At 37.0% G+C, this 12308-nt stretch overlaps 1 protein-coding gene across 1 annotated transcript; it reads right to left on the bottom strand.

The window, feature by feature from the left end:
• LOC144434448 (beta-2 adrenergic receptor-like) lies at positions 1 to 1056 on the bottom strand. The gene has a single exon (XM_078122895.1). The coding sequence runs from the start codon at positions 1054 to 1056 to the stop codon at positions 1 to 3; it is 1056 nt and encodes a 351-aa protein (XP_077979021.1).
• Positions 1057 to 12308: the final 11252 nt, after the last annotated feature.

Below are 12308 nucleotides of genomic sequence, written 5' to 3'. Positions count from 1 at the left end.
CTATTCTATTGTATTGTTCCTGCGATAGAACAGAAAACACTTCGAAATTATTTCCTTGAGTCGAATTCTGAGATCCCTATTAAAGTAACCGTATATGACTGGATCCATAGCAGAGTTTCCCAGTGCTAACAAACTGATGAATGTTCTTACTTCCAACGGGATGAGTAAAGGCGAGTAAAAGGCATCCGTCAGCAAGCTCACAAACAACGGTAACCATGAAATTTCAAAGTATGCCAGAATGTAGAGAACAGTACGGAAAGCTTTGCGATTACTTCTGCAGTGGCCCTTATGCGAGTGTCGCACACCTTGTTTATCTTGATTAATGTTATCGTTGTTGCTGTGAGTTTCGATCCTCGAACGTTTTCCATCATCCTCGTTCTGTCGCCCGGGACCGTCGTTTCCACTTGAGTATTCAATAACTGATACCTGACACTGTTGAATACGCTTTGCTTGCAGTGTTGCTTCTCGTAATATACGACAATACAAGTATGTCGAAGCGGCGACGGGAAGAAAAAGTCCCATAACGGAGAGAAAGATGGCATATCCCGGACCATATACCTCTCCTCTTTGGCATGTGTTGGATTTTCCTCGCCAACCCATTATCGGGAGAAATCCGACAACAAATGCGTATGTCCAGACCAATACAATGAGTAAAACTGCTCTCCATGGTTTCATTATACATTTATATTTCAATGGAGATGTTATGGCTACGTAGCGATCCACCGTAACTGCAACGATGTTCATGATTGAACTGATGCACACAACGACAGTGAAACAGGCGACATAGATACATGTTGTGTAGCCCTTGAGCAGGGCCGTTGGGAAGGCGAAATTCAGAGGAATAACTATAATTCCAACCATGACGTCACTTAGTGCTAAACTTACGATAAAGAAGTTTGTCACAGTTCGTAGACGTGATGTGGTCGCGATGGCCAAAATGAGAAGTCCATTTCCAAGGATGATGAGAATCATGAGCGTTCCAAGTATTGTCGAGTGAAGTAAGGTTGCTTCTAAGGAGTCTTCGAGATTTCTTCTGATAGTAACGTTTTCATCCATTGTTAGACGACGGTGTGAGATGCTATGAAGATGATTCCTTGAAGTCGTTCACTTACTACCTTCTACTTTTCACTGACTCAATTCATCCACTATTTTCAATACAATATCACGTGATCTAGCACTAGGCTTCATGCTGCGCTCATCAATGTGTTAATATCTTTATCTGACTTTGAGATGCCGATTCCAAGCTCTATATATCATGACAGATCATAGCAGATTTCTGTGTTAGACGAGATCAGAGAGAGAGAGAGAGAGAGAGAGAGAGAGAGAGAGAGAGAGAGAGAGAGAGAGAGAGAGAGAGAGAGAGAGAGAGAGAGAGAGAGAGAGAGAGAGAGAGAGAGAGAGAGGTTACCATTACCTCCTGTAATCAGAAGAACACAATGGTTTGCAATCAAATCGACAAGGCACGTGTTGCAGTTTAATTATCATACAAGTAGTTATCCAACCATAGTTTTATTAAACAGTTCTTGATCTCGTGAGTTCTAACATTTTTACCAGTTCAAGATCTCTTTTTTTTACAAAATAAAATGAAGGTGAGAAGTAGTCAAAAATATATTTTCAGTTGAAAGTTGCACATTCTTACGAAGAGAAAGAAAAAAGTCTTTTCAATCAGGTATCAACAAGCCTAATGTATCACATGCAAATATACACGCTTTTATTGATGCACACGCTTTGATTGATGCTAAAACACTGTAGGCGTTGTTTTGATTGGGTACAACAATTTGTCAAACACTTACTCTAAAACATGTCCTAGTGCACAGAAAAAGGGTCAGTAGAGAATTGATTTATCAAATGTGTTTATAGCTATAATGCCTGCCTCTCTCTCTCTCTCTCTCTCTCTCTCTCTCTCTCTCTCTCTCTCTCTCTCTCTCTCTCTCTCTCTCTCTCTCTCTCTCTCTCTCTCTCTCTCTCTCTCTCTCTCTCTCTCTCTCTCTCTCTCTTTGCTCTAATGTTTCCATTTGAACTCAAACAATAATGTTTTGTCTTCTGAAATTAAAATTTTATCTTAAGCATGTATTAAATATTTTGCTCCACAATTTATTGATCCTCTATCTCCCCTGGCGGCACGGAGTATAGTTTATTCATTGACAAGTCAAGGTCTGTTTGTGCATAACAATAACTATTATTATTTGCATGATTCTTGCACGTTTTCTTCACCTAGTAAAACTTGTCAGGTATACGTACATAGCCTAACCGGTGTAAATAAATCGGAGACAAGTCTAGTCACTATTTCGGGGACAATACAGCGGAATCCATTACATAAATTAATGTCACTCTACTATAACATTGATGATCGAATGGAGCAGACGAAAATAATACTTTCGGATTGAAGTAATTGGTCAGGTTGAATTCCTTACATACATGTCCATATTTTCGATTAATCATTGATTTGAACACTCTCTAAAGGTTCGTATATGATCACACTTGCACAAATCGAAACTCTTTCATAAAAAATCCAAATTTCTCGAGCAGTAACAGTTTCTAGGTGATAAACAATCGTGTTTACACTATAAGCTTATACGATTGCTGATGACAAATCACAAAATGTTGGATTAGATTAGATTAGATAGATTAGATTAGATTAGATTAGATTAGATTATAAGTTCTACATTTGACTTCTAAATAAATATTTGGCTTACATGTACAGTGATGACATCTTTACTGAGTTCTGAAGGACAGCCTTTCGTATAATATATGACGTCGTCGGGAAATATACTACCGAGTAATTTACAATGTTTTTTCTATTTTTTAAAAACTGAAAGGACGCGACGGAATCTGTTATATTTTATCAAAATTTATTGGCGCAGTGAAATGAATGGCGTCGCACTTGTCAAAAGCAGTGCAAAATAAAAAGGGTTACTGTTACGATCCAGAAACCTCCTATTTGGAATTTTGGCATATTTTACCAAAATTAACATATAATTTACCTTTGTACTACTTGCTCACAAACCGGAGCTAACAACAACGTTATCTACTAATATGTTGATTTACCAGGGTACTACTACTAATCCTATACTTATCTCTAGTAGCTAACAATTGCCATGTGTTTTGATCAAACAACATAGATTAGTACTTGTAAACAAGATAACTTGTTGATTATCGAATTCAGATTAATAAATAATTTTCCAATGGCGTGATCAACACTTGGAGAAATTTACATATGGCATGATCTAAAATCCCAATCTTAAATATTCATGTGGAAAGTTTACCGCCTCTTCTAGAACAATGAATCTAGATGAGAGATCATTTATTTATAGCCAATCATATTAAGCGTAATGACATCACTATATTTTCAAGGTGACAACTAGAACTTATATGTTAGGAACATGGAGAAATAAAGAGTGTCAACTACCTTTGCTGTATCTTTCTTAATTCTACAACAAACAGTTTTATACTGTCATTTCAAACAACAGGAAAACAGTTTTAAAACAGCATAGGTGAACTCTCAACACAACATGTATATCCCTGATTCAAGAGTAACTTTTTTTTAATTATAGTAATTGTCATGGAGTTATAGACAAGTCGAACATACCTTTTCCCAGGCGTTGTAGAAGTGTTGAAATCTCTTTGATGATTATCTGATAAATATTGAATATTTCATGAGTCTAATATCGTACAATATCGAACTGTACACAGGGACTGATTATTTACATGTCCCTTCCCAGGCATTGTTGGACTGTTGAAATATCCGATAAATATCGGATAAATAACACACCTTTAGTAAGTCTAATATCGATTACTATCTGATAGTTATAGGTCAAGTCCTCGGCCATTAACTGAAAATAATCGGACAGTCTTGGGTAAAGCTCCATTATTTTGCGCCTCGGTCAGAAATATTACCTCAAAGGCTCTGAATAACCTAAACATTGCCTTAATAGAAGCAAAAAATTGCAGATCTGCCAGGGCGAAAACCCCAAGGACTCCCTCACCCGCAGACGTCACTCATCATGCATGCATTCAACCAACCAACCAACCAACAATCAGATGCACCAACAACCCGGGCTTTTTACTGTCATAATGGTATTAAACCTTTCTTACATATTTTCACCTAATTCTAATTTAAGATGATATTGTCTTTTAAAGATGTGAAATGTTTGCCAAGATAGTTTAAAATCAAACTCCAAATCTCCCCTACCAATGATACTACCATTAGATGTGCTGACCATATGTATATGATGATGCCATTTAACTTTTTAAGAACATATTTCAATCCTATGTAAGTTATAAAGAATAGTTTCTGATACTTGATGGTGCTGTCTTGTAAAGCATGGATTAAGTTATTGCTTGAAAGGGTCTGAATAACCTAAATATTAGCTTTAAGCGTAAAAATTCTCCAGGGCTTCTAGAGGGAGACCCCTCGGACCCCCCCCCCCCCCAATAAGGTGGACATATCGCAGTCTCAAGCTCTTCCCCTCTTACTGTCAAGATCAAAGTATATTTCAAAAGTATTTCATCCCTATGTAGTTGCATTTTACATGTTGGTGCTGTCTTGTAAAGCTTGGAAATTATTGTCTGAAAGGGTCTGAATAGTCTAAAAATTGACTTTTCAGAGTTAAAAACCTCCTGGGCTTCTAGGGGGAGACCCCCTAGGACCCCCATAAGAGATGTACATATTACTTTCTCTGGCTATCCCCAACCTTTCACTGCCAAGATGCTATTAAACTCCTTTTGGAATATATTTACCCTGTGTAGTCAACAATTATAATTATGATAGTGCTAAACCAGGATCTTATAAAGTAGATGCAAGACAGTCAAGCAGTCCACACTGAGTCACGATCAAAGCATTCCTGGGGGGGGGGGGGGGTCATCATGTTTTAGAATTAAGTGATAGGGGTCAGCCTGTTTTTGGTTTTACAGATAGGGGGAGGTCAATGATTTTTTGTCGGCCCGATTTAAGAATCCATCGCCCGTAGTCACTCTGTAGTATCTCACAATAGACCACAGGGGCTTGGAATTGGCCATATTTATTTATGAATATTTGTTTTTTGTTTATTGTTTGCTTTGTTTATTGACTACTTTTTGTTTCTTTTCTTTTTTTCTTTTAAAAATACTTTCCCTACAAGGTGCCATGTACTAAAGTAAGGATTTGAAAAGCTGGTGTTGTGGGTTTTTTTCTAAATCAATTTTAACTTGTTCTTTTGATGATTTTACTGTGACTACCTTATTAATCATTTATGAGTTCTGCTGAGCACCCTCAACCGGTGACCCTTGCTCGTCCCCATTCACCATCAAACATGACTTAGCTATGTTAGTATGCGCGCAAACACACAAATTATAAAGAAACCCCTTTGAAGTTATCATTCAATCAATTTAATTATAAAGAAACTATAGTTTGATATATTATCAAATCTTTCAGATCAGCAAGACTTGTAGTAAAATGATAAACTGCATACGAGACGATGTATGTGGTATAAACTGGAACCATAGACTTTATTTATCAAAGCCCTGATGAATTCGGACTAAAACGGCCTCACTCCAAGGCCAGAGCTAGAAGTCGACTATGCTCAGCTTGATGGTCAAAAGCCAAGTCCTGAATCTGAGACGCTATGGTCGTTACAATAATTAAATTACAATAAGTCACGCAAATGAGATAAGCTTTTTAAGATAACAATAGGTCATGCATAAATATTATTATAAGCGTCATGGAGATGAAAGAAAGGATACTAAACTCTAACGTGAATGACATCTCCAGACATACGACATTAGTGTACCTATTGTTTTGACACCCATGTGAGCCATATTCATTTCTCTAACTAGGTGTATAAGCAGTACCCAAACACAGTAATTCGAATTCATGACACTATAGTCAACACTTTCTATATCCACATCGTTACTTACATCAATACAATATGACCACGTGCAGTGTTCATATTGAAGAGTAAACATATTTGTAGTAATTATTGACTAAACAATAATATAGTTACATGTATATGTCAATGCCTAGCCTACAAGTGAAACCATAGGGAAAAGGACAAATAATCAATTTTGTTCTCGCGATTTCCGGATTTCTTATATTATTTTCTTATATTTTCAATAAAGTTTTAAATAGTGTTTCCTCTCACTGTTTTTTCCTTTGTATTTCCTACCTGATATCCCTGTCTTATCTGAGTTTATCAGCTTTGCATTAGTAGCTTGCTAGTGCAAACTCACCATTTGCCCAAATTAACGCATTGTGCCATGAATGTAGACATCCACTGATCTGACTAATGGAGGTAACACGTGTTACAGAAAATAATATTAGAAATCCGGAAAATCGCGAGAGAACAAAATTGATTATTTGTCCTTTTCCCTATGGTGAAACGTGCTCTTCTCCAAGTGAGTGTACTCAGTTGGCAACTATATACATGAATATAAATTTGTATAGATACATGTAAAACTGACTTACATCTCCTGCCTAAACCACTGATGGCATTGATTTAACCTAGCTAAGTTTCTAAATGTTTTCTAGCTAACCCTCTGCTGCAGTACGAAATGCTTAATGAACATAGCAATATTTTTCAAGTAACACACATTGAGGTTATGACGTCCTTTTAACACGGGTGAAACTACTTATACTTAAAATCTAATTATGCCTTCAATATTAAAAGCAGTCTTTTTGACGTTGAACTGATAGCACAGCTGATATATACAACTCGCCCAAAAAAACTCAGGTGCGTTTGGTTGAATGAAGTCAGCTAAGGACAGACTTCGAGCAATGGCAAAATTAGGTAAAAAGAACAATACAGATACAAAAACAATTGCTGGTGCGCGTTCAGGCGACGCTTTATTATCAATTTGTTTATATCTGTGGCAGTTAGTAAAGAAATACAAACAGTTATTGTAGTTAGACCATGCATTCTATCAATAAACAGAGTCATTAGGTATAGCATTCTATCAATAAACAGAGTCATTGGGTGTAGCATTCTATCAATAAACAGAGTCATTAGGTGTAGCATTCTATCAATAAACAGAGTCATTAGGTGTAGCATTCTATCAATAAACAGAGTCATTAGGTGTAGCATTCTATCGATAGACAGAGTCATTGGGTGTAGCATTCTATCGATAGACAGAGTCATTGGGTGTAGCATTCTATCGATAGACAGAGTCATTGGGTGTAGCATTCTATCGATAGACAGAGTCATTGGGTGTAGCATTCTATCGATAGACAGAGTCATTGGGTGTAGCATTCTATCGATAGACAGAGTCATTGGGTGTAGCATTCTATCGATAAACAGAGTCATTGGGTGTAGCATTCTATCAATAAACAGAGTCATTGGGTGTAGCATTCTATCAATAAACAGAGTCATTGGGTGTAGCATTCTATCAATAAACAGAGTCACCGGGTGTAGCATTCTATCAATAAACAGAGTCATTAGGTGTAGCATTCTATCAATAAACAGAGCCATTGGGTATAGCATTCTATCGATAGACAGAGTCATTGGGTGTAGCATTCTATCGATAGACAGAGTCATTGGGTGTAGCATTCTATCAATAAACAGAGTCATTGGGTATAGCATTCTATCAATAAACAGAGTCATTAGGTGTAGCATTCTATCAATAAACAGAGTCATTGGGTGTAGCATTCTATCGATAGACAGAGTCATTGGGTGTAGCATTCTATCGATAGACAGAGTCATTGGGTGTAGCATTCTATCGATTAGAGTCTACGGATATTCTAGTTACAGCAAGTGCACTTTTAAACCTGTGAACGGGTAAATATACTGCACAGACCGATAGAAACAACGAACTGAAAACGCATCTGAAAATCAATTGGTACTTGTCCACATCGCCACTTAACTATTTCCGTTATCCTTATTTTACTAGCAATAGAGAGTACTACTATATTGAGAATGCTCGTATCTTATAAAACCTTCCAAAGAAACCTTAAATTTAAAAGTAATCCTCTCAACCAGCAGATCGTTTTAATCCCAGAAGTGTGCATGACTTAAAATAGACGCGTGATCTAATCGTGTGATCTACAGATATGTTGCTTCTTACGCTCAAAATGTGACAGAGTCCCTGGGGATGACAATGATACTCGGTGCAATATTCAAAGATTAAGGATAGTCGCTAGTCTTAAATCATGCATTAAAACAACTGAAGAAATTATGATCTTACACTTAGTGAGTGCTCAAAGGTGTTCGATTTTGTCAAAATATCTCTGTACCTTTTTGTAAATAAAATTGTTAGTAAGTAGCCTTCCGTCATTAACGCTAACGAATGCGTAGAGTGAATTCAATCCGACTTAGAGTGCACCCGTAAAGATCCTAAGATTCTAATTTCCATTACAGGTAAAATTATACTTGGATATCCAGGAAATCATTTCCGAAGAGACTTGTGATGAAAATAAATGTAACAGTAAAACTTGCCACGGGTACTTCTTTTTTATCATTATGGTGAAGTCCCTTGACGAATGTATATGGTGGCTACCCTTGAATTTATCATTTGACGGTCGGCTAGGCGATTGATCTACCGTGACTACACCATATGTGAAATATATTTCGATCAGTATGTATTGAAGCAATCTGGTGTGTGATGGCGGCGATCAAAACCAATGTCACAACACTATGGAAATAGAGGTAAATAAAGACATCGAGCCGCTTTCACAACATCAGATTTTAATCAGATTGGTATTAAGGACACATTTACTGAATACAGTTGGCGCCATATCAATATATTCCGCTCAAGCACCCATCCTCATATTTTGGGTCATCATCATATACCTTTAATACTGACCTTAATAAAATTAATACTACGATACGAATTCATAAACAAGGTTTCCGAATATCAGAGAAACATCGCAGTATGTTGCAATTGATATTTGCTAAACAAACATACGCATATGTATTATGACATACATACATACATACATACATACGTACGTACGTACGGCGTGCGTGCGTGCGTGCGTGCGTGCATACATGCATGCATGCATACATACATACATACATACATACATACATACATACATACATACATACATACATACATACATACATACATACATACATACATACATACATACAGTCTTTCACATAGTCACCAATTCAAAGTAACAATGTGAGTTACTCTCGGTGAGCGGTATAAACTATTCTAAAAAAACGAATCAGACAAACTAGTACTAAGGCTCTCATGGGTCGAAAACTGTAGCAACACAACATTGAATCGGTGAAGACCCATTGATCTAAATTCAGTTTCAGTTTTTGAAAAATAAAATAAATCGAATATATTATTCGAGGAATATTCGATCGTAATATACACTCTTCCAAGTCCCCATTCTATTTCTTTCTCCCTCTCCATTTTACACCTTTCATAGCACATGAATGTAGTGTGTGAAATTTGACAGATCATTCGAAACGATATGATATATCACAAAACAAATCAAAAGATTAAAATATCACCACACACAAAAAAAATATGTTACTACTCTATGCACATACTTAAGATGATAAAATACTAGATTTTCGTAGATGCGTCTCTCAGTTCTATCCAAGAGAAATAGTGTAGATACATGTAGTCGGTATCAGGAATGTTCAGGTGCGTCTAAGAGCCTCGCCTTTCATAAACAGGTGACAACCTAGAAGCACCATTGCCCCGAGTATGAGAAGGCCAAGAACAATTATAACGAAAACGGATAATGGCGTGCTGTTGTCAGTAGAGTAGTCGGGCATCGTATTGTTCTCTGAGTTCAACATGCGTGAAGACAGCGTCGACAAGCGGCTGTTATTCACGAAGGGATTTGCTGTTGTCAAATTGTCGAAGGTGGCCGCCAGGAGAGAATTCGTGAGAAGATACACCATCTTTGTCGAACTGTATATTGTAGACTTCAGAAGAGTTCCACGGAAGATGTTTTACTACTGTTAACAATAACAGTGAAAAGGTTCGTGTTAACGAGGTGTGACTGTTGACGACTTATAACCAAAAAAGAAAATAAAAATTTATTTTAAATTAAAAAATCTTGTACCATCAATGGCGTCAAATAAGACACTGTGCTATAAACAGAGCCTTGAACTAAATATATTGTATAAAAACATGAAGTAGAGATCTAAGCTGAATAAATGTTTAAAATCAAACGAAACAAAATCGGGAACACAGTCTGAAATGCAGACATACCTGTGTATTTCATTCATTGCCGTAGCTATACCTATTTTCGTTGTCAAAGTCATGGATAGCTTTTCACATGCACACTAGAGAGAGCTCATTATTATCCAATCCACATCAACGAGAAGCTTGCTTTACAAAAACCGGAAGGTAAGTTTGCGTTCGATCGGATTCATGATCACGAGAGAAATTCGTGACTGATAATGTCGCGGTGCCTTGCAATTGCCGGCAGCTTTGTGTGGCAACCTTCTCGAAAACAAAGTCTCTCGCTTCGTTTTTGAGAAAGACACCTTTTTGCAGGAAATTAACTTTTCCTGGAGCAAATGCAGCCTGAAGCTGACTATCAGGGACGCTCAATTTACAAAGATTCTCAAGACGTATAGAAGACGGTTACCATGGTAACACATAGCTGTCTATATGTTGCCGGTAATGATGAAAGAAAGATGATGTGACTGAGACCATCTTTAAAGAAGGTTATTCATTGTAGACGACTCACATTTAGTTGTTTTTTTCTATCAAAACTCTTCTGCCATGTAAAAACTTGGCGATCGTGACAGATGATACCTTCTTTAATTCACATATGACCTCATAATTGTGGCAGATCTGAAAGAATTACGTGAAATAGAGGTTTATATCGCAAATGTAGCTTTCAAATATGGAAATTAATACAGTGCCCAAGGAGTTATATTAACGGTGACACTGTCTACATTTTAAATGTACACGAAATTTTATATATGTTTACTTTTTTTACATTTAGACTGTAAATGTGATGTATAATGAATTAGAATTGTTTGACTTTTCTTTCGTATTGAAAAATCATTTGGAATTATTCAAATTGCTTCATTGTGTATATGCATGTACAAAAATGTAATATTACTGTCAACAGTTTCTCCCCATGAATATTTTCATGATTTTGGTGATGAACAGGCCCCGAGTAAAACCCGCCCAAAGAAAACCCTTTTCCCTCGTATTTACGTACTTGTTTTACATTATTTGTATTCACACATTCACACGCCTGTGATACGTGACAATGTATACGGAAGCTCTGTTATGACTGATATTGATAACGTAGTACACTGCCCATGATATATCGGATGAGGGGGTGTACGGGGTGACCCTAAAACGAATGACAGCCTGAATGACACGAAACGAATGACAATAAACAGTGTAGAGGGTGTCATCAGCCAGACAGAGATCCAGCCAGCCAGCCAGCCAGCCAACCAGACAGACAGACAGACAGACAGACAGACAGACAGACAGACAGACAGACAGACAGACAGACAGACAGACAGACAGACAGACAGACAGACAGACAGACAGACAGACAGACAGACAGACAGACAGACAGACAGACAGACAGACAGACAGACACTTGCAAATAGAATGGTACATTGTAATACATGGCCGTCTACAGACCAGACAACTAACCATAAAGTTCATTGCCTCTATCGAAAAAGTCCCAGTGGCAGATAAAATTAACTTTCAAGGACCCTTCTAGAGAAAATGTTGCCAATTGTCATTAAATATTCAATTACAACGAACCTTGCCAGTACCTAATCTGTATATATGCAGTGACCGCTAAAACGTTCAATTATGCATGTTAAATTGATACAGTTCATTCGCCTCCTCAGTTGCCTTAACCAGGTCCGTAAAGACCTGGACAACAAATGGCGTATTACACATCACATCACATCACATCACATCACATCACATCACATCACATCACATCACATATACGAGGTTTGTGATTCTACCTAATTGAAAGCTTTTGAAATCTTCTTCTTTTTTTGCAACAAGGTTGTATCCAGGGTAGAAGTTTCATAAAAATGCTAAGTCAGATATTAATTCTTGATTTTTTTTCAGACTAAAAACCACACGATGTATTGAACGTATTACGTCTTCCATTTGTTACCTTAGGCTAGTGAACGGTATATAGGTCTGGAATTCAATACGCATCCAGGGCAAACACATCGTGTCGTTTTCATGGAAACGGACATCTTGTTTTCATTTCATTAATTTTTCAATATTTTTTTAAATCGTAAAACGTATCGTTTTCATAATTTGTATTCCTCTGAGTAGTATACTTCAGAAACTTAAACATCTGAATTACAAATCAATTACTAGTCTGTTTTCTCTAGGGCAGTTTTAAAATTCCCATTTTTCTGTTGCAG

The sequence above is a fragment of the Glandiceps talaboti genome, chromosome 4, assembly GCF_964340395.1.
Source record: "Glandiceps talaboti chromosome 4, keGlaTala1.1, whole genome shotgun sequence".
In the NCBI taxonomy this organism is placed as follows: Eukaryota; Metazoa; Hemichordata; class Enteropneusta; family Spengelidae; genus Glandiceps; species Glandiceps talaboti.
The sequence above is the reverse complement of the archived record's forward strand: the minus strand, read 5'-3'. Positions and strand labels throughout refer to the sequence as shown.

Bases quoted from the DNA above. Each gene is read 5' to 3' on its own strand.
- LOC144434448 (XM_078122895.1), bottom strand. From the start codon at position 1,056: ATGGATGAAAACGTTACTATCAGAAGAAATCTCGAAGACTCCTTAGAA.